This window comes from Lonchura striata, chromosome 1, assembly GCF_046129695.1.
Source record: "Lonchura striata isolate bLonStr1 chromosome 1, bLonStr1.mat, whole genome shotgun sequence".
Taxonomy (NCBI): Eukaryota; Metazoa; Chordata; class Aves; order Passeriformes; family Estrildidae; genus Lonchura; species Lonchura striata.
The window spans coordinates 103,527,795-103,552,315 of record NC_134603.1 but is presented as its reverse complement, the minus strand read 5'-3'; the positions used below and the strand labels follow the sequence as shown (position 1 = coordinate 103,552,315).

Here is a 24,521-nt window from a genome sequence, read left to right as displayed (position 1 = left end):
AAGACAACATGGGTATAGTCCACATTTGCCCACAAATTTTAAAAACAAGTAAAATACATGCAGTAAAATACATGTATGAACTACATACATACTAGTTCTTCTTTTGGAACTATATCCAAGGGTTCTGAATAAAATTCCCAGTTGTATATAAACCACACATTCTGCTCCCACCAAGATTATCCACCAAAATACTTATCAACTTCAAAAACCATAGAAATAGCTACGAAAATCACACTATGGAGCATATAGAATTTTGTTCTAAAGAGAAGAAAAGGTAAACTGGCACTGCCCATATATATATAAAGAAGTGACTACTACTTCCTACAAGCTGGTGTCTCAAAAATTCACAATCAGAATTCAAGCCCTGTTCCTGTATCATACAGGAGAAATGGGAATATGCAATCAAAGTTTTCAGATATATGTACTTACAGAATGAATACAGTAGGGAGAAAAAAAAAAACGGTGTGGTGGAAAACTAATCTGTAGTAGCTTAACCTGCTTACCCCTCCAAGATTACCTAGAAGAGGCAAATATGTTTGTTATTAATCTAACTCAAGTATGACTTCACCAAGTGGACATTTCAAACTGCATTCAGTGCTCCTAAAAATACCCTTCCACAGCAAGTCCTGCTATGTGCAGCAACGTAACACACAAAGTATTTCTCATGGCAACATATGGTCACTTAATAATTACCATTTTGGGTTAACATACTTAAAATACCTCTTAGAATGATTACTGGAAAAATCTGTTTCACTGAATTAAAAAACCTATAAAGAAATACCTATCATTTTGTTGTTACTACTTTAACTCACAGTTTACCCTTGAGAAAACTAAAGAGGAAACTAACCTGATTTTCCACTTTAAACTATGTTCTCTGAGCAACTTTAGTGTTAACATTTCTGCTAAGACTATCACTGCTTCCAATTTTTCCCTGAAGCTATGACTGTTCATGACCACAGTTTGTTAGAGTGATATACTGAACTTTAAACTTTTAAGAAAATGCCACAAACAAATCCAAATAAAGCAAGCATGCACCTGCTCCCATACTTATTTTTTCTCTGCATTTGGTGAGGTTGTCAAGTCCTCTTGTTAAATAATAGCTTGAATCACATCCTGGTTTAAAAAAAAAATATCCACATATAGTTCCTTACAAATCTCTGTCCTTTTCTTTCAAAAGTTTTATAACTAAACAGGGTTCAGCTCCTGCAATGCTCTACAGATTGTTTCTACCCACACAAAAAAAAAAGCATCCTACTTACTGCACAATTTATACTCAAAATGAGTAACACTATTTTCTAACTGAAAACAAAATAAATTGTGTGAAGTGCAGAGTTCATACTAATGCAGAGAAAATAAAATTCAATATATTATGTTCAAACAGTAAATGAAATCAGGAAAGCTCACAAGAAGCAGGAGGGGATGTTCAACCCTCAACTGAACTGTTACAAATGGCAAAAGTAAATTTAGGGCCTTGAGGGGGTGAGCGCAGAGAAGGATGTGAGGGCTGAAATCCTGCAGCAATTTTACAATTTCTTTTTACAAATCATTCATTTCCAGATGATGAAAAACAACTTTGCAGACAAGGCAGGAACACCTGAAAAGAAATAAAATGACACCTTCCCTACAAATTTGTCATCTTTTCATTTTTAATTGCCCTCATTACTGAAATTCAGAGAAACAGTAAGAACATATAAAGGAGAATAAAGCACATTAAACCCCTTCCTACTAGCCCATCCATGATCAGATAAAATCACCTTATTTGGAATTCATTTTTCTTTATTCTAAGATATATTCATTAAGGCATGAGTTCCAGAATCTACACTATTTCTGCTCACCCCCATGTCCATACAAACAGAGCCCCAGGCAAATAAATACTTTTCCTGTTTACGTAAAAAAATTATGCAGGATTTCCTGAGAACATGATTTTCAAATTAGAGACAAACCAAACTGAAGAGTATGTGTTTCCTTTACCACAGGAAATGTAGTGGATTTGGTTTTAAACTCAATTTATATATCAATTAAAAAGCTGGAAGTTCTTATCTGTGACTGAGTTGTGGCAACTTTTGAAAGTTGAGGAAAACAATTCTCTAACAAGTATTTAGCTGTTGAAAATATCTTTTAGAAATGTTAAATTTAATAACTCTCCAGTGCATGTCTGGGATTTCTTTGTAATCTTCTTGAGCAATGTGTAATATTTTGGCAAAATCCCAGACTTTCTCAGTTAGTAGTAGTAGAGCAAAGGAAAGGTTATTAAGTGAATTTGTTGTCTCTCTTTTATATAAGTTTTAGAAACTTTAAACATAAAAGAAATCTTGCTTTACATTAACTTCACCCTGTTGGTACATTCCAAAAACTTACTGCAGATTTGCATGTGCTCCATATGTATCTTTCCAAATCTGCCTTACCTGCCCTAAGCAATTACTGTGCATGTGCTGACCAGCTGTGAAGAAAGAGAGAGGGGGAAGGGGAAAGGGAAAACAACTGAGCTGCAGACTTGGAAAGCCAAGAGCTGAATTTCCTGGCTCACCCTGTGGCCCACTTAATGTCTCCAGTCAGGTGACCAAAAGAGGCAAGTAAATTACACAGGAGCAGGCACTGGATGTCAAACAATAGATTATAGCCACACAAAATTCCAATTTCCTTTTCTAGTCACTGTAGCCTCAATGTGCTTGAGTTACACCCTAGCTTGGCAAATTTTTATGATTGCTTCTCCACACACTTGATTTCTAAGAGAAGTGAGCATGATGTTGCAGTCCATATACTCCTTATTCTAGGAAGCTGGCGAACTTGGTATTCTTAATTTCATTGACAGATTAATCTGAAAGAGCAATATGGACCTCAGAATGTTTCCCTTATAACTAAAATGTGATTTCATGTGATACAGCTCAATGCAGTATGATATCAATTGATTAAGTCCCAGTTATATGTAGCTTCATGAACAACAACTGAGACTTTGATTTATTATAAAAAATTGAAAATTTTATTTCTACATAGTGAGAAGAGGCTTTTACAATCATTCCACTACTTTTTAATACTTAACCTGCATTTGCAGCAAGATATGTTCTGTAAGTGAATATCAAATACTGGACTCGTGGATGATACAGAATTTAAGAAAAAATGTTTGAGTTTATTCATAGGTTTCAGTATTCATATTAGAAGAAAACAGAGAACTGGAATGATAAAAAGTAAATTCTGAACTTTTAGAAGTCTATCACTTCCAGCATTCCTTTTTCTCTAATACATTTTCACAATTTTATTTTCTATCACTGGCTGCTATTCATGAAGCATGGACTCAGAAATGCATTGAAAATAATGGTTTTGATACAAATTACTGTTAGGCAGGAATGCTTAGCCCAAATGGCAGGGAGATATTCTTGTCTCTCATCCTTTTTCTGGTTACTTGCTTGAAGGGCATAGCTCTTACTCGGTATTTTAAAAGTCCTATCATATGCATTAGCAGTGTTTTAATTTCTTATTTGATGCCTCCCAGCTATAGCTTATGAGCTCAAAAAAGCAGCTGTCTGCAATATGGGTTCAGCTATTCCCCTATTCTGCTATACTTCAAATATTTTTTTAACGCTATGTTAATCCCTCAACAGTAAAAAAGCAGCACTATATTAATTCACATGTGGCAAACAGTGTCTTCCCTGCCAGAGCTGAAACTGCCATCAAGCCATCATTCAACCACCAACTGCAGCCACTTCCACTGTTCCAGAGACATTCAATCTGCAGCTTTTCTAATGCTCATTACAACCATTTTACTTATATGTTTTAAGACATTCTTGGAGTGAGACATCAGAAAAATTACAATGGATTTGAACACATTTTAAATTTAGTGAATACTAGGTTTGTCTCTTAGCAGCCTTTCAGACATTAAAGGTCTGCTTATTCCCTAGAAGACATGGGTGCAGAGCTTGGAAGCAATGTTATTAGAAATAGTTTTGGGATAGGGATGTCAAGGGGAGCATGTCTTGATGGAATTACAGCAGATGGTATAGTGAATGATTACATTATGCCAAGCCACATACTGAGAATCACTCAGATCTACCAAAAATCAGAAAGCTGGCTTAAAAGCCATAAGATGCTCTACAACAAAAACCATCAGCATTTTTTGCTTTCAGTATTTTTGGAGCTTCAGAGAGAAGCTGCCTTTTCTTCCAAGTCCTAATGAGTTGATACATTACTGATCAGTCTGGTGAGTCTGATATACATTACCAAAAAAATACCACTTACATCCAGACAGTAAAGTGCTTACTAAATCTTACTTTAGCTCTTGCTAAATCAAGAACAGGGTCTTGATCCCCTCAAGGAACTGAAATCAAAGATGCAAAAAACAAATAACTGACTAAGCTTTTATTAAAATGGAAGATAGACAAAGTCTAGCATGCTGCCAAGTCAGCTTCAGTAATTATGTGAGGGAGACAACTGTCTTCCTTCTTTTCCCTCCAAAGCAATTTTTAGAGCTCATGGGAAATTGGCACATTCATCATTGTTTTAACTTCTGTTTCCAGGTGAAATTCTTAAACCATAACACAGAAATTAATCAACAGGTCTTATGTGTCCTTGAAGCTGTACTAAACTGGCACTTTTAAAGGATTCAATTGGATTTGGGTAACTAAGTCTGCATGTCTATGATGCTGGGCACAGTAATCAATTTCAGCTACCTAAGTTGGGGTGCCTAAGATGCTCAGCACAGTAATCAATGCAATCTGAAACTAACTCATGACCCTCTTGACTCCTATAAACATTGACAATATCCAGGAGCAACCCATCTGCCTACTATTTACAGTCTGCAATGTGTTACTATTTTAGTTGCTTGGTATTTGCATTAAAAGAATACCTATTACTCTATTCTGCACTACACAAACACATACTCAGTGAATTCATTAGCCAGGGTACAGTAGCACACCAACGTGGCTACATTCAATCTAATTTGAGCTAGATTGTGAAAATGCTGTATTGAGAGCATACCTCTGAAAATACAGTGTTTTTCAAGTGCTCTGCTATAACACTTGCTAAGACTTTTTTCTAGAATCCTTGCAGTAGAGTCTGAGGAAGATACCCACTACCATACTGGAGACAGAAGAGAGATACTAGAGATTAGAAATGTGCAAACAGAGTGATTGAATTTAAAAAAAAAATAAAATCAAGCAAATTATATGTCAGCATTTCCCTCTCAGAAAGACACATGTACATTCACTACCAAACAACCAGAGGAAGGGTAACAGCCAATATTGTCTTCCAAAGTTCAAATACGTTGACTAAGATGTCTGTCTCTGCAGACTACAGGGAGGGGCAGTACAATTTAAGTAAGACCACACCAGAAAACAAATTATCAACTGGTTGGACATCACCCAAAGGGGTTATGAACTCTTTGTCAATGTGAAAAAAACTATCAACTCATGGATCATATGTGGATCAATTCATGGATCATTTCAATATTCTCATTAAAAACACAGATGGAGAGAGGAAAGGACGTACATCAAACTTGAAGATCCACAAAACTAGAAGGAAATTACTAGATAGAACTGAAAATGTTTGGAGCTAACTGGGAGATGAAATATGAAAGCAGAACGTAAAATTCAAGAATGAAAATCAGCTGGGAGGTTCTACAATTAGGTATGAGTAATTCACTGACATGAATAATTCATATGCAAGAGAAAAGGATCCAGCATCTACGTGTTTCACAAACTGAGTATGAATTAAACAAAGGCTCCTTTGAAACAGCAAGGTAAGATTAAAGTGGCATTTTAGATCGATCATCAGCAGAACCCACAAGATTCACAAAATATTCTTTCTATTGTACTTCAAGATTATGAAACTGGAACTGGAGTAACGTACTGCATTTGTTTCTGGATGCCACAAAATTGTTATGTTCCAAAAGGAAAGTACAGAGATTAACAGTAAATTCTAGAACATGTGATCCAAGAGGAAAGACTGAGCAATCTGGGAACATTTAGCCTAGAGAAGTCTGAGACATACCAGCCTATAGAATCATAGAAGACTACTGAAAAGAGGAAAGAATGTGTCTTCTCTACTAGAAATCTTTTCTTAATGTCTGATCTGAATATTCCTAGCATATTGCCTTGTGTGCGACTGAGATAATAAATAGTGAAGCACTAGAATTAACTGCCTGAGGGGTTGTGGAATCCCAGAATAAGTCAGGCAAATATATTTGTAAAGCAATATTGTTAAAGATAATCTTACATAGAGAAGGGATAGCCCCATCCAAGACTGTTTATGACTGTTCCCTGCATGCAACAGTGAAACTATCTCCTGTACATTGCACTGTTCTATGTAATGCAGTCACAGCCTGCAAGACACAAATCATCTCTTTTCAACATCTTATGAACAGCCTACTATTCAAATAAAGACCAAACAGGAGAAAAGTAGAAGGAACAGATCAACTCTTTAATGAATGAAGCAAGGGCATGAAAAAGTGCCCTACTCAAATCCCAAAAACAGCAATCAAATATCAAAACATAGACAGAAATGTGATAAAAAACAAAGCAGCACAAATTTTGGAAATAACTAACACTCTGCTACTTGTTGTAATCTGGAACGGGTGATTTCAAGAATCTGCTCTACCTTGTATTGAAAATGGATTGGGAGCACTCTCCCAAAAATCAGTGGCACAGTAAACAAAGTTGCAACACTCAAAACAGAAATAACACAGCTATTTTTCAAGCAAACAGAACTGTATTTCTTAGTTTTGGTCCAATGTCTTGAGTACAAATAATTTATTTTATCTTTTTTAATCTGACAAAGGCTTATACGACTCAAGTTCAAGGAAGCTTGGCACAAGATATACAGGAAACCACTATAAAAACCACTGACATTCTCAGTTGCTTTCAGCACCTGGTACTTGAAAAAATAAACTATTTAACTGTTTTCTCATTATCATTATTACTCAAAACTGTTAAATAAATGGCAGGAAATAAAATACTTAAGAATATCCAAGGGGCTTGAAAAGGTAACAGTGAAAAGACAGCATAATTATGCAGGAGTGCTAAGAGGTTTCACTAATAACATTCTCTTAAATGAAGTACCTGATCAGACTCTTAATACAAACATACATACTATTGCTGCCCATAGCCTTCCTCATTATTCATGGATTGAATACATCAGTAAACACTGTAGGTATTAAACAAATCTCAGATCATTTCCTAATTCTGCAGTCATATGATGGCCATTTATACTTCCAATTTATCTCCCAATTTTGACAAAATGGTGAATGTCAACTGAACATGTAAAAATGGGTAACATTAGGGAAAAAAAAGTGAAATCATAAAATTACTTCAAGACATTCAGCCCTATATTACATCCTCAAATAAAATACTTTACACTTGTACACAAAAGAGAAAAAAATTATTCTTGGTTTTGTGGAAGCACTAAAATAAGGCTTTGGGTCCATTGTTCTAAGCCTCAAGCCAAATTAAAATGCAGTCTCTGCCCCAGTGAGCTAAGTTAATAATTTGTGTATACTACAAAAGCCTTTGTTGCATTGTTACAACTATTATTCATGGTCAAAACTCTCTAGACACTACCATAACCACATATGCCAAAAATAAATTTGTCAAGGTTAAAACATGTCTCTGATGAGAAAAGACATCATCATATGCTGGTATTTGTAGCATTCTATATTCCTTGTCTTTATGTTAGGATTTGACTGTTACATAGATTCAGCTAATGTCTTTCTACTTGAAGGAAGTCACATCAACTTCCAATTTATTTATTATTATGGCCATTCCACATGAAGAACAACTAATATTAACTGACAGCAAATTAAAGGATAGCCTTTTCTGCCCTTTTTTTTTTTTTCTAGAAAAGAACAGCCTTTCCACTAAAATAATTTAACTTCTGCTCTTTACACTGGTAGCTTTCTAAAACAAAAAAAAAAAATAGAAAATATAAAATATTAAACACAAATTGGATCTTCCATATTGTTACAACTTTTTGAAATTTCTAGCTTCATCTACCTAGAAGCTCCCAGGAAGAGACAGATGACTAATGATGTAAAACTGACATGCCAAAAATTTAAAAGTTCACCAAACCACACAGGGACATCTTCATTCAAAATTTGACTGCCCCCAGCTTGCTGCAGCTGACATAAACCAAGATCCCAAGATCACAGTCAAGCAATTTGTTTGGCTTCTCTTACCTCAGACTTAGAGGTCACTCCAGCAAAGTAACCTCACTTCTGCAGGCTTCACTGGATTTGGAGTCATCAGTGTACCTGATAACTAACAACTATTGTGTAAAATTATCCATGGTGAAACAAAACAAAAAATATGGAATACAGACAAAGGAAGCCCAAGAACCTCTTAACAGTAAATCAAAAGGAAACTGCAGCTGGTAAGAAACTGGCAAAGTTTAGTCATAGAACTATATGCTGTTCTTCTGCCCTGGCAAGGGAACACCTTAGGTGAAGGACACATTGTAATGTGTTGCTGTTAAAAACCTAAAGCAAGTTATTCTTGGGTGCCTTAAACACATGTGAAAGTTCTTTCTGTTACTCAAAAACATGTGGAATCCACTTAAGGTACTTGGTGGATCTGGACACACCACTTGAAGAGGTGATCGAAGTGAAAATCATATCAGAGATAAAATCAAAAAGATACAAGAGGTTTAAAAAATACAGCCTTGGGGGAAACATGAATGAACTGACTTCACATAATCCAGGAATAAGAACACTGTAGATGTACATATATTTATATATGTAAAGACTTGCTAGATGCAACGTGGCGATCAACTGCCATAACACCTCACTAACTATATAACCAAAAACCTATCCCTAAATTCAGGTTCTATCTTCCTTATTTAAAATAGAGTTATTTATTTTACTCGTCTCAGTGGGCATGAAAAACTACATAAGCAAGACTGTAGCACATATTGCAAAAATTCTGGTGAATAGAAATTGGAAAAAACATCTGTCAAAACTATCCTAGATATAAGTGAACGAAGGTGAAGGTGTAGACTGGATAAAACTAGTTGAGGTTCCCTTGTGGATACAGATGTAAGATCAATTTCTCCAGCTTAATTTGTATTAGAAGAGTAATTTCCAGACAGTGAGTACCGCATGTTTTAGGGGATGGTCAGGAAGTATGATTTTGTCAAAACAGAGAACAACTTTAAAAAAATTTTTCTCTCACCTTCACTCTAATCCCTCTCAATACAACAGAATTACTACTTATTAAAAAGTAAGGAAATCAAAACCATTTTGGTAATAACAGTGGCTTAATACTAGAAAAAGCCTTAGATTACAATTTTTAAGTTTTTTTTCCATCAATTTTTATTAGTGAAAGCATTAAATAATTAATAATTAAAAATACCTGTGTTAGCATCATGCAGCATTACATGCATGTTGAATGTAACAAAGGGCATGAGAAACAACATTTAAAAACACTGCATAGTTAAAGCTTATGTTCATAACCAGATTTAGCATTTAAATCTTCAATACTTTGGAAAGACAACAGGACTGATACTTCTTAAGTTCATAAGTTATTTTTGAAAATAGAACAGAAGCCCTCTCACTACCCTTCCCATTAAATTCTCAGGAGTGACAGTGTACTGGAGTACCACAGCTGTGATTCCAGTGGAACTAACCTTATGGTAGCAGCAAAGCAATAATTTTCAAGAAAACTGTACAGCCCCTACAAAATTTATTTGCAGGCATCAGTACTTGGAAATTAACTTAAAGACCAGGTTTGATGAAATGTCATCTCACTGTGAAAAGAAGGGGTCATCTTGCAAAGTAGCAATCAGGTTGTGCACCAAAACTTTATGAAGCAATGCTTCATATCAAATATATCTAGAGACACTAAACAAGCTTCACAAACTCCACTGACAGATCGACCCACTCTGTGAACATCCTCACCACATAATGCACAGTCTCCCATCAAAGAAATGAAAATAGATGTAGTTTATATAGCAACTCCCTTCATTAAACTACCTCTGGAGAGACCCGTTTCAGAGTTCCATGGAGATAAAGCACAGACTTCGAACATATGCATTAAATGTGAGCAAAAATGCAATTCTCATGCTGGGAGAAAGAAGAATGTTGCGAGAACAAGCCTTTCTTTAGGGAAGTAAATGCCATGTGAAAGTAAGTGGTTTGCATTCTTGAGGACAATAAGCAAAAGAGTGAAACAGCTTTGAATAACTTTATGTTTCTGGTGGCAGATGGCTCCCTTTTGGCTGAACAGTAGTAAAGGTTCTTAATCAGGTCTATGAGTACAATGAACCTTCACATCACTGAAAGAGAAGCATCACTCTATTAAAAGCAAGTTCATAAGCAAGTGTTAATCCCCATGCAAAGTAGCATTTATCATTTTTCATGCAAGTGCTCATTCCAAGAGGATTATCACTTCCCCATCTTGCCCTCTGGCTGACTATACAGGGCAGAGAAATTCTTTATTCCATATGGACAGGGAAAGGGAGGTTGGAGGAAGCTGTGATCTCCAGCTTCCAGTTTCACTGTAGCTCCTCCAAGCTGAAAATGTATGTAGACAGGTCAGAAGTGTGTCTGAGTATTCAGCTGGGTGGGCTGATAGGATCTATACTGACTGATACTAACAAAGAGTTATTTCACCCCTTGCCTCCATACACCCATCTTTGTAGTACGGCACATGCTAGTAACTGCTAGACAGCTTCTGGGAAGCCATATCCATATTCTCTTTGAAGAGCAACTGCTGCAACATTGGCCTGTGGTCTTTCCCATTTTCAGCTTGTCTACATACAGGACATTTTATTTAAGGCAGACTAAAGTGATTCTATTTAAGTCCCCCAGATATTTAAGCATCACTATGTGGCAAAGATATGTAAGTATAAAAATCCACTTGTCTAAGTTTCTGAAATTTGAGTTCCCTTTCCTAACTAGATAAGCACTTTTCTAAAGAACTGATCTTTTAGTTATATAGAGCTTAGAAAAGATCACATTTGAGGTGGAATTATATTAATCACATGATCTTTTTGTTTTCATTTGGGACATAATGCCCTGACATCTATACTTGTCTCTCCTTGCAGAGAGTTACCAACTACATGCAGCTCACCTGGGTGCTCTTATATAACACGCCTACTCATGCAACAATGTATTGTAAGCAAAAATGTACAATGACAGGAGTTCTAGACTAAGTGGTGCATCAAACCCATCACAGAGAGAATCGTAATATTATTTTGTAACATGCCACACATATATAAAGTCAAAAGCGCAACATATAGAAAAACTGCTAATAATGCTGGTAATTTGTATCCACCATCCTTCATAGCTCTTCAGAAATAAATGCTGCAACAAAAACTAGATTACATGAATGACATCTAGTGGACATACCTTTCCATAACAATCAACTTTTCCCAACCAAAACTGACACAAGCTTCACACGGTAAAAACAAGCACCTATTTATGTATATGTATATGTATATATATATATATATATATATGTATATGTATATATATATATATATATATATGCAGGATGATTATGTTAGAAGTCATTGAGCAATACTGATACACAGATTTCTGAGTTCTCTTTCAGACTGTCTAAATATGTTTCAGTTCATAAGTGGCTGCACTCTATAGTAATACAATGAGTATGAAACATACGTTAAGAAAACAAAAAGCAAAGTTCATTCTTCTGCCTTTGATCCAATAAATAGATTAGAAGAAGTTGTGATCCAGCTGCAGTCAATATCTCCTCTACAATCCCACAGATCCTGCTTTCATCACTTTCCAACCAGCTACAACATGAAGAGCCCTCTACTGATCAGGGCTCTGTTAAACTGTTCTTCCCAATAACTAAATTTTACGTGAATATACAAATATATAATATTCAGTAACTTTGTAACATGTTTGCTGTAAATAATACCAGCTAGATCCCTCACCCCAGCAATGAGCAAATGTGGAGGAAACAATTAACAGTATGCATAAAAGACAAATGTCCACCAAATGACATTGAACATGTGTATACATGTACTCCCAACCTAGTTAGAGTTTTTCTCATGTATCCACAGACAAGCAACAGTTAAAATGAGTGTAAATAAATATGTCAGTACAAACACATATTCAAATACATACACAAGAATAGCCTGTGACCCTTCCCAGAATGAGATCAAAAATCAGACTGTCCCAATTGTCAGCTATCTTTCTTTAACAATAATTGTGATTATCCATACCTGTTTTGAAAATTCAAAGTATAAGTGACATTAAAAAATATCTTACAGTCATTGCTTAAAATTAAAAGGTGCAGGAGGATTTCCTTCAGGGAAAAAAAAAAAAAACAGTGTTGGGTTTTCAATTAAAAATGTATGTTATTTCAATCTGAATATTCCCTGTGTACAGGTAGAAGCTGTCTGTGTGCATACAAGGTCAGTTTCTTTAAAGTGCTGTCTCTGACAAGAGAGGATATATATGAATGAATTTAAAACTATCTCATATCATACACTGGGAGCATATCTAAAACTGCCCAAGGCAAATCTACTAGACTGGCTTCCAGACAGCTTCTCTGCCAGGAGAGAGGCTTGACAACACACTGAAGGACAATCCCCACAAAATTATCAGTATAATGTTGTCAGGTTGGAATAACTATAATTAATTATTCATCATTTATGAGCTTTCTACAGAGATTGCCACAGATGATTACTATGATTTTTCAATTACTAAAATGGCAAAGAAAAAATCCATACTCCAGTACTTTTTACCAAGCAGAGTGCCAACTCTAGTCCTCTGTATTCACAATAAAACCAAATTTTACATGAAAAGGGCACAGTGGTTAATCTCATCATACTACAGTAGGAATCATCTGAAAAGAAATCTAGTAAGAAAATCTACAAATAGAAAATTGTTCAAAGAGAAAGAAAGAAAGGGGGAAAGTTCTGCAAAGTATATTCTTGTTTTCTTGTTTTACAGAATCCATTATGACACAAGATTTTCTGGTTTCATTCTTTCTTGTGCCTTGTAAAATAAAAACATAAAAGAAGGAGATAGTTAAAAATCAAACCTATGGGTAAGTAGATCAAGGCCACTAAAGTATTGGGTATTCCTCACTGATCATAAAGACATTGATCATAAAGATGGACAACACTTCTTTGGAAATATTATCCATGTAGTGTGATAGAACATGCTTTGTTACTTGAGAACACAAAGTTTCTAGTCAGTTGATCTGTGAATACATTTGATTTTCATTTTTAGTGGTATATATGATTCATTGCTTGGAAGAAAAATATAGGAAAATGGAGCCCCAAGGTAGTGTAAATAGTCCAGATGGGTATTATGTAGATAATGTTCACAGAGTAAGAAGGGTCATCTTGCATTGCCTGAATTTAAAACTTCCCTCTCACAAAAAAGATCTGCATTTTACTGTGTTTCCTGTGCATAAGTTCCATTTTCTCCTAGACTGTGCTAATAAAGAGCAGAAATATTTTCTTCAATTTTAAATTTATTTAAGGAGAATCTCATGTACAAAACAAAACTTTGCAAATAATCAAAGTTCTATTCTTTGTTGTTTTTGATTCCAAGAGTCATTAACTGCAGAAGTATCCAACAAAACCACATAAAGACAGACAAGAAAATGAGTACATATCACCATTCTTGCATGGAATAAGCAGTTTGAAATTTCTAAATGATTGACATTATTCTGCTGTCCTCTTCACTGAAAGAAAAAACAAAGTGACTGAAGTTTTGAGAGATTCTCTTGAGCTGAGTTAGAAAAATTGGTGCACATTGTGCCTTTGTGTGAAAAGCATCTCTGCCACATGAATCAGTTCAGTAATTGAATTTCTCTGTTCCGGTGATGAGACACAAGTGACATGAGTGGAATTTTCTTTGTAAGACTCCTGAACAGTATGAAACTCTATGACCAAAAAGTATGAGATGCAGACGATAAAAATAATGCAGAGATATTTTATCTAAGACTATGCTCATCTTCCTAATACCTCATACCTTTCACTTCCTTGTGAGCTTATACTTTGATTTTCAAAACATATTTAACTGACTTTGACACTGAGATAATTTCCTCACATGAAGGAAATTTTATGCCTAGCACAAGCAGAAGTTGATACTTAAAGTATCTAAGCGAGGCTGTAACAACAAACCATTAGTGTTAGGTCTGATGAGTTACTACAATGCATAGATCAGTCAACAAAAAAATAATTGGTTAAAGTAATTTCTTTACTGTCTCATGTTTTTTAACTTCCATTTAGAATGGCTGTGCCCTTTGCACATTCTGAAAATAAAGTGAACTATACTTGAGAAAACCCTGTGAGTCTTAGGACCAAATATAATATCATATTCATTAGATATCTGCAAGAACTTGGATTCTCAGTTTTCTAGATAGGTGTCCATCATTATGGTCTGAGAGGAAACAACTCTATACCTTTTGCTGAAAGTTTGCCTCTGCCTAGTTGCCCAGGGTGTCTGATGGCAGGGTGACAAGCTGTCACATGAAATATCTTGAAAACATTCCAGTTAGATAGATTTTCTCAGGAGAATTAATTCCAAGTGGTTCAATTGAAAGATGAAAATGTGAATGTCCAGATCTCATGCATGGTACAGGCAAGAGAGCTACATTACTGAAACCACTAGAATGAGGGAAGACCTTATCACCCTAAGTGAAAGACAGTAAGAACTTTACTTTTCAGCACAATTATGTAAACCGGATGCTTTTAAGCCTTGATTTCCTCTGGATAATCATGGAACAGCTGTTGCTAAACAAGGTGTCTCATTATAGAAACTGTTTTTTAAAAAATTGTACTAATTATATTTAAGATACATCCCAGAACTCAAGGTTTGTGTTTTAACACTTCAAACCAAGCAAACTGGGATCTGATTACATTAACTGTCACAGGAGTGACCTATTCAATCTACATTGCTCTGATCAAACAGCAGATATTCTCAAAGTAGGTAATTTCTAATTAAGGTTTCAGGACTAAAAAATGTACTTCTGATTTTGGCTGATAAGAATCTAGAATACTTCATCTTTGTGGCACATTGCAAATTTCACCTCCATTGAAAATCTGTGGTAAACCTTTACAGTTAGTTTTACAGGAACCATGGGAAACATTACATACTCAAAAGATGTTCACATCCTTTTCTTTGGCTTCTGGTAATGAACAGAGAGAACTGAAAATTCAGACATTTCAGAGGATCATGTCATAAAGTCAGTACATTGTCAACACATGAGAAAAACTTTAAGAATATGAACACCCTTGCACACCAACTTAACATCTCAGACCAGACCAAAAACAGATTTTCAAAGATGCTAGTAATTTCAGAGAGGAGAAAACCCATCTTCCTTCCCATTAATGCTTAATTTTTACACTTTTAAATACAAAAGAAGTAATAAAGGTCAATCTAGAGAACACAGAGACAAATTATGCTGCTAGTGTTTCAGTCAAGAAGCAATAGGGAAAATCAGTGAAATTACAAAGATACAGTCAAAGGTAAATTTGACCTTGTAAATTTAAAAAAATAGAGCCATTTGCAAAGATATTTTGAACAAATTTATTCTGGTGAAGCTCAATAAAATAAAAACTACCATAGTATTCAATACTTACACTTATTGTAACAATTGTAAGCAGAAAAAGTACTTTTTATGTATAGTTTTAGGATGCATTTAACAGGGTTTTTTATTATTTTGATCAATGCTCTAGTGTGACTCTGATCAGACATCTCTCACACTGAAAAATGATGTAAGTTATTTTGATTATGCCTTTTTAATAAAAGGATCTCATGTTTGCCCAATCCTCTATGATTTAACATAACCTGACACTTTTTACAGGACTGCATGCTCTGTATCACTGCATAATCTATTACCTGTATAAACACTCAAAATACAGCAAAAGAAAAGAAAATAAAGGACATGTGAAAAAACAACCAACAGTTTTCTACCACCTAATTGTTCTGAAATATATAGAAATTCAATTTTCTGAAATGTGTTTTTCATTATTTGAATAAATTGTACTGCACTTGCATAAAATATCTTGAAACAAAAAAAAATTATAAAGATTAGTGTAAGTCTTTAGCTTAGCAAGCATATTCAGTAAGAAGAATAAGGAATGAAAGTCAGGTTTCAGAGATCTGTTCTATATTACAAATTACTGTATTACAAATGAGCTCTATGAAAACCTGTAAAACCAATACAATAGTAACAGTGAGGGTTAAGTCAAGTTTATTAATAACTTTTCAATCTAAGTATAGCTTAGATTAGTAAAAAAAAAAAAAAAAAAAACTCTAAAACCCAAAATATTCTTATGGTTACAATCAGAATTGCAACAATGGTAGCTGATGTAATGTTAGGCCATAAGCACATACACACACAACTCCATCCATAAAAAATCCACTTTAATTATTGGCTTATGAACAGGAAAATTCAGATTAAATTTGTCTATAATATTGGGGCAATACTTCTAATACCTACTACAGAAACAGCACACAGAAACACAGGAACCATAATTTTATTAGGATATTTTTCCAAAAAAATTTTACTTTCACAATGACTAATAAAGATTAAATAAAAATACAGCTAAAACCATTTCCTAGACCTAAAGAGCTGTCTATGAAAACAGAAACAAAAGATACTCAATATATGGTTTTCATTTTGACTGTGTAAAAACAAAGGCCAAAAGGACATAAAAGAACACAAGTTTCAGTTACTCAGCCAAATGCCACATGATGAAGATAAAATGCTTTGTTTAGTCAGGTTTTTGGGTTTGCTTATACAAACTTCAGATACTTCAGATCTGTTTTATACTTTCAACATACTAAAGTTCCAAAGGCTTGCACCAAAAGGTCACATCATAGAAACACAGCAGAGTGTAAATACTTGGTTACTCTGGGTCATGAGAGCTTGTTCTAGAAAACACACCCGTACTGCTACACCAGTAGCACTGCAGACAAGAATACTGCAGGACTAAACCAGCTCTTGCAGAAAGAGCCACAACACCTCCCCATTGGTCTCAGTCAATTTGCCATTTGTTGTAGCTAATTCATAACAAGACAGTTGATTGTGCAGTAGTACAAATACTGGAAAAAGTCTCCTAGGTGAAGTAGACTTAGTCCTTACAAAACCAGATCTTTTTGGTTTTAGACCTGAGGATGTCTGGCTGTTACTAGCTAGTGAAAGAGTTCTACATAATAGTGGAAAATTTTTGCTTCAGATTTTATGGTCACAAGCAGCAAATCTTTCAATTATTATCACCATAATCTTAACCTCTGGGAAGACTATACACTAAATTTCCCTCCCTTTCTCCAAAAAGAAAGGAGAGGGTAAATATACTCAGCAGTGTTTAGGTGCAGCTCTCCCAAACAAATTCTGGAAACTGCCCCTCTAAAGACTTAAGGGACTCTGGACGTAAATTAAGAAATACAGGCTCTGCCTAGCTAGATGCAAACTTGACTGCTTAAGAAATGGCAAAAAATATGAAACAAAGAATAGATTTTTTTTTTTAAATTAAATATATGCTCAAGTTTCTGTAAGATCTAACCACCATATAAGAACACAAACTGAACAGCTAGAAAAGAACAAAATTTGTTGTTTACTAGAAGAGTTTACCGTACTGGTCAAAAGTAAGATAAAACTTGAAGTGAGATTTTTTTTCCTGTGTTTTTTTATATCATGAAGGTCATGTATTTTAAGGAATGTCAACCCTTCATTAGATGCAGCAGAGTATGAATTCTGCTGAGGAAATCTGAGTTCTGTTTAATTCCTTTTATCAACCTGTTGTCTCACTCAGGTGGTGATTTGTAGCAAAATCAATAGAAAATTACAAATAGGTAACACTGCCAGATTATCTTGGTCATTTAGATTGTAGACTCACAAGATAAAACCACCAACATTCAGAGGGAAAAAAATGAAAGATATCAGTTTATAACTGGTATGAAATGGAAGTCAGGTAACTCTTAAAAAAAGGTTTCTCTGTTAGGTGAAAACCAATCAAGCCATCATGCTAGCTTTAAAGTCATCCAGTTTCAGCAAACACCTTTGATCTATTTCAGTGTTCTGTTACTAATCTACTGGTGATGAAGAAATATGCGAAATACAGAAATGACAATAAACAACAGAACCTTGTCATACCTCTACACAGACACACTACAGACTACAGATCATGGGAAAAGTCAATTCTCAATCTCGTAATACACAAAATAATGAATTCCAAGGGGAAAAAGCCCTTATGCTTTCTGCTTACCTGATATGGAACAATACTTCCATGAGCAGTACCCCAGCGTTTTCCTTCAATTTTGCAATTAAGGTAATTAGCTGCTACATGAGTGAGACATGCAACCTGAAAATTGAAAAAAAGTGTAGTATTCAGGAAAGCTGAAACTTCATTGACAATTTCTCCGAGATTTCTTTCTACATGCTTTAGATACATAAGTTAACGTATTTATGTCATAAAAGTATCCTTTAGACATTATATATAAATTAATACATTCCCTGTAACACCAGTAATGCTGGACACAAATAGCATTAAACTACCCTGAGAGATAAGAGAGTGTTACCCTAAATATTTTGCAGAATAGTCAGCTGCAGCAGTGTCTTGTCTGAAGTCTAGTGGGAAGCATGATGCATTTGTGGGATAGAACTCACCATTTCCTGAACCTCAATCCCATGCTTAAATCACAAAGACTTTTTCCTCTATTACAAGATTATCTTTTCGTTTTCTTCTATACTTCTCATTTTACATGTCCAAGCTATGGAAAATATTTCTGAATACTTCAGCTCCCCACATGTTCTGTAATATTAATTAAGTCATGGGCCTTGATAAATCATCTGTCATTAGAAGATAAGGAGAGATTTAGCAAGTTATTAGTCAGACATAGCTGAAAAAATATGGTCTTTGAAGAAAATACAGCATAGTAACTTAGGAATCAGAATGTGAGAGTATAAATATATATATATATAGTAAGTATGATTATATCTTAGAAAAAAGAAATGAAATTTGTGATGCAGTAATGCATGAAAATCAGTGGTTCTGTTATAATCCACGGCAGATTCCTTATTCTTTATTCTTGGAGGGAATACAGTGTGTGATGATATCTGAAGCCAAGTAACACAATTAAGCATTCCAGTTACCATGGAAGGTTATCACTCATTCATCAGACATAATGTATTTTTGTTATTCTGTTAACTATCTGCACGAGTAAGTGCAAGTGCTTGCCTCAACAGTAGACCATGTGAACAATTTTTTTCCAAAAAATATTATTTTCTTCATATTTCTCCCATTAGATGAAAGACATTTGCTTTGATAATCAAACTGTTTATACCTATTAATCAGTCTAGTCTACAACAAAACATGCAATTAATTCAGAGTCCACCATTCATGTTCCAATATGTTAATTATATCAGAACTGCCAGGAATCAAAAGCCATTTCATTTTCTTATTCTTTCTCCATATATTCTGAAAAGAAAATGTGCATGTGTCACATTTAAAGAAAATATTTAACTGTAAATCATGCATGCAGTGATTTAGTACAGCAGAAAAACTAAGAAAATATAAATAAGTGTCTAACTACTGACAAAAACTGTATTTGCATATACTAACTAGAAACACTAACTATAAATAGTTCTTTATTCCTGAGTACTGTTGGAAAACATTTTGTAGCTGGATTTCAGGTCCAGCTCTTTATAACCCAGTGTCACTTCATTTGGCTAAAATGTTGAACCATGTCTGCTCTTTGATCCCCAGGAAAATCTCAGTAGTTAAGGAAATTGAGCTAGACGTATCTAGAAAAAATTCTTTTCCTAGTCTGCACCTTTTCTCAGCAATATAGAATGAAACACCATGATTATAGAGAGAGTTAATGAGTTACAAGGGTGTGTCATTTATTAGTAACACATAGCCTTGACCCATCATTCCTGCCATTTTTCATTTTGGGGTCATACTCCATAGTGATACTTTCTCTACCACAGCCAATGGCTCTGCAGTGATGATGTTATATTATCCAATAGATATTCTTCTGTATTTGTATGCCACACTACATAGCTGACACATTACACACAAATTTCATTGACAGGTGAGATGCATCCATTGCAACCAGCTTTTACTTCTAAAGACCAGGAATATGCATTTAACTTTCCACATTTTCCATACAGGAAATGCCATATCAAACTTAACTCTGGGAAGGCGATAGTAAATTTAAACCTAGTGAAACAGAAATCCCAAAATATTGATATTGAATGTAATTGAGCCAAGATTTCATGCTATCCATTTTTTCCTACAGTCTATGCTATAGAATTTGGAATTGGAGCTTCATGAACAGAATTCTTCACAAAAACACTTTTATCCCTAAAAATATACCTTCTTAACACAGTGTTGCAAATTGCTTCAGCTTCCTTGATGGGATGAATGTAATATTTTCAGTAATGGAAAAAAAAAACACTCATCTAGATTTCTCCAAAGCATTTGTTCAGAGTACACTAAGAAAAAAGGTATTAAAACTTAATGCTCACTAGATATTGATATTTGACCTCTAAAGCACCTGCTTCACACTTGTTTCAGTAGCAAGAGACCGAAAATGCAGGGGAGTCAGAGCTTAGTAAAGATGGTGATGTTGGAACTAACAGTTGCTCGGACTATATCCAGGTCTCAGTTCAACGTGGTACTTAATATGAAGAATAATTCCACTTCAGTCAATGTACTGACCACTTGCTTGAATATATATGGCTATGTAGACTATAAAACTGGTTTGCTTATTTTCATTTTTTCAATAAATCATGAAGGAATAAAGATTTTGGCTTCCTCTGACTTTCTCTGATTTGAGTACCTTATTCACTGTCAAATTAGCCAGACAAAATTAATTATTAGCAGTAGTCATAGTATCATCACCAAACAATAAGCTTATATAGACCAAAATAAAGTAAATATATCAGTGTTTTGTGTTTTATGTGAAAATACACCATTGAGTGAACTCTGTGGCCTTTTGCCATATTCATAATAACTTTCTGACAAGTTCAGCAAACTTAAAGACGATTCTATTTCTACTGTCCCGTGAAACTTTCCCCTGCCATGCCTTTCCCTTTCCTCTCTTCCTGGCTCAGTTCATTATCTTTGGTCTTTCCAAAGATTTAGTCCCACTAAAAAGGCACTGTCCAAAACAACCTTTCAGCATATACAATTTATGTAATTGATAAAGAACACAAAGAATTGCTCTACCTATATCTTACAAGTGTTAAGAAAACTGCTGAACTACAAGCATAAAAAAGATATTCCAAATGAATATTTTCATAGACATTATATCCTTTAGAAAAAATGTTTGTAACACTGTAAGCCTATTTGTTAAAACTCCCCTGTAATTCAAGACTCAGGACCTCACTGATAGAGACACTTCTTGCAGTAGAAACATTTATAATACAATCAATCTCTCAAACTGGAGTTTGGGTACATCTGTATGACATATTCAGCTAAGTATTTTTAAAATCTATACTTAAAACTCCTTTCCTGAAACCTCATAGACCCATTTCTTTTCTCCTTTAATTAAGAAATAATCCTCAAAAGTAACCTTTGAACTTAGAACATTAAAGCAGATGTAATGTAATGATACAGACATCTCTGTATTCATTTGCTTGTAGAGACAGATCTATGCACTGTAAATACGCATTATCAAATATCTACAGATAAGCGTTTCTTTATTTCACATCAGTAAAGGGAACACATATTTCAACATTCCTTTCTAATGTTACTGTTGATGGCCAAATCCCATATTTGTGTAACAGACTTACTTAAATCAGAACAAAAAGAGAGCTGCATTAAGGTCTGAAAAGTTATGCTCAGATTATGATGAAATCAGACAGATGGGAAACAAGATATTAAAAGCCACAAGGTCAGCAGACAAAGAAAAGAGACAGAATTTCAAAAGATTTTTTTCCAAGATAGCACATCAAACATCATTTATTACAATGAGTTTGTTGAGTCAATCAATCATTTACATGCAATTACAACAAGTGTATATGAATAACAAAAGAAGACAGGTAACTAGAAAAAGAAAATAACATTTTAATTATATTCTTTACTTTCTTCTCCCTCCAATTTTGTGTCTGCTGTCTTGCCACATATCTTAACAATGCTTTGACTCGAAGCCAAGTAAATTTATTTCTGTCTCATTCTTTGTGTGCTCTTTCTTAAAGCAAGCATGTGGACTTAGTAACTTTGAGACCCAGGCATTTTACACTGACATAGGTAACTTATTTTATGCTATGCTACAGAAATAGTAACAAAATTATTAATTTACAGTTTTGTAGGGAAAAAAAATCATTCTAGACAATTCCATGGCCTTCTGTTGCACGGAGACCAATAATCTTCCATTTACACCTTTTCCATAGTTCTGGGGACATATTTAAAAAATCTTTACATGAGAAAAATTTGAACATAAGACTACAATCTACATTTGGTGCACACTATAAAAGGTCTCTTAAAATCACTGATCCTATGCTAGTATTTACCTAATTACTGGTTTGTGTTTTCCCTAATAAGTATTTTTACACTGGTAACATTTAAGTTTGACTCATTTTGCTTTTGCAGTTATTCCCTATTGTCCTTATAGAAGCTGCTTCCATGTACGTGAGTATCAAGTGACTCTCAGCTCTTGCTCCTGGAGTCATTTTTTCATTATCCAAAAACCCAAAAACCCCACATCAAAACCCAAAACTTCTACCAGGGAACCCCCAGGCTTCCAACAAATTATACAATTCTTAAGCATCAACCCAACTGTTTCAGGATGTGGCACTATACCACAATGAATGGTGGTGTTCTATCAGTTTTTACACAGGGAATTTCATTTCAAACTCCTTCAAGAATTAACTGGGCAGCAGAAACTACAGCCTTATGCAGAGGCAAAAGAGCTGCCACAATTCAAGGCAGCCCATCATGCAGGGGTCCAGCAGGAAACCACAGCATTCCCACGTGCTATCAACAAACATCACCTTACATTCAGGCTTGTAAGGGCTGCCCATCTAGCCCGAAGTTGAGAGAGCTGCAGAAGCTAAAAATCAGGTCAAGAGTGGACTGCACCTTTAGGCAGGGCAGGCATTCCCATCTGCAAGTACACAGCAAAGCCACTGCACACAAATGAGCAAGATTCTACTGCTTCATCTGTGGTGTCCCTGCATCAAAACAGCAGGTCTGGCCTGCAAAAGTTAACTAAAAAAAGTAAAACTACTATCATGTAGGCCAAGGCTTAATACTATTAAAGAGAATTTTTGAACAATGTCTGTGGCCATGTTATGAACACTGTCCTCCCGTAAAAAGGATTTTCTACTCAGCGACACTGATTTCTCTTAATGAAAAATTCCAGGAAATTATCATTAATCCACCCTTCACAAAAGAAAACTCCTGGCACTGAAGTACCCATTAATGGCATAATCCTGGCCACAACTATAATCTTGTTAAGATAAAATCACATCTTTAATGACAAATAACTAGAATTTTAAGATAGGTATTCTATAGAGTTCTGTTCTTGTACCTTCTAACCAGACACTTAGGCTGGTGTAGAATTCCATGCCAGCAATCGCATGCAGCACGGGGGATTTGCTGATTCAAGTTAGCCACCTGACCAATAGTACACAGCAAATCACAGTCACACAAAAGATGTGCTAGAAGGTGTTAATTGAACCAGAAACAATAAAAACCCCCAAACCAGGAAATAAGAAAATAAGAGGTAATGTATTTGAATAACTTCCCTAGAATATGAATTCCCAGATGTTAAAATAGATTAAATGAGCAAAGAGATTTTAAGGTACACAGTTATATAAATACTTTTTCTGCCTGAAAATGATGTCTGATAACATCTTTTTAGACTACATAGAGAAACTGAGACATCTTCAAAAACACAATGCATTTGCATCACAGGGAACTGCTATGTTCAGTGAAATGAAACAACAAAAAAGAAGTGATCTACAAATTATTTTTAATGAGCCATTTAGAGCTTATAAAAGACCAGAATGGATGCTTCCCATAGCATGGAGATCAACTCCTGATTAAGATTCAATTAGCATTTACAATAGCAAAAACTAATGCAATTAACAGATGAAGGACTTGCAATTTCAAAAGTATGTTTCAAGAGTAAGTACATGTTAAATGGACTCCTATATCGCCTCAGTCTCCAATTAAACCGGCAAACAAACAAACAAAAAAAAAAATAAACTTCTACACACTCAGATGAATTTTAGGTCGAGGACGAAAAATAAAAATCCTGACCATAGAAGCTCTTAGACAGCACTAGCATTAAAGAGAAAAATGAAAACCAAAAAATATTTCTTAAAAAATATATTTCTTTTAAATGAGCTCCAGTTGAAGAAAGACACATTCTAAACGAAAGAATAAATTTCATTTTCTTGATTATGATAAAATACTAGTCTTTTTTTTTTTCTGAAAGCATAAAGAAAGATACTATTTCAGCTTCATAATTACAAAGGAATGTCACTAAGGAAACTGTTACTTAAAAAAAAAAAAAACATTAAGGTGAGTATTAAGGCTAAAAATACCAAAAACACAAAGAACTCCAAAGTTAGGTGCAAAATCCAAAACCTGAA

At 34.7% G+C, this 24,521-nt stretch overlaps 1 protein-coding gene across 1 annotated transcript in view; it reads right to left on the bottom strand.

The window, feature by feature from the left end:
• Window positions 1–24,521, bottom strand: part of SUGCT (succinyl-CoA:glutarate-CoA transferase) — a 339,298-nt gene that overhangs the window by 253,850 nt on the left and 60,927 nt on the right. The window contains exon 9 of the mRNA XM_031503930.2: window positions 18,181–18,276. Coding sequence (XP_031359790.2) covers window positions 18,181–18,276 — 96 coding nt within the window. The remainder of the gene's footprint in view (window positions 1–18,180; window positions 18,277–24,521) is intronic.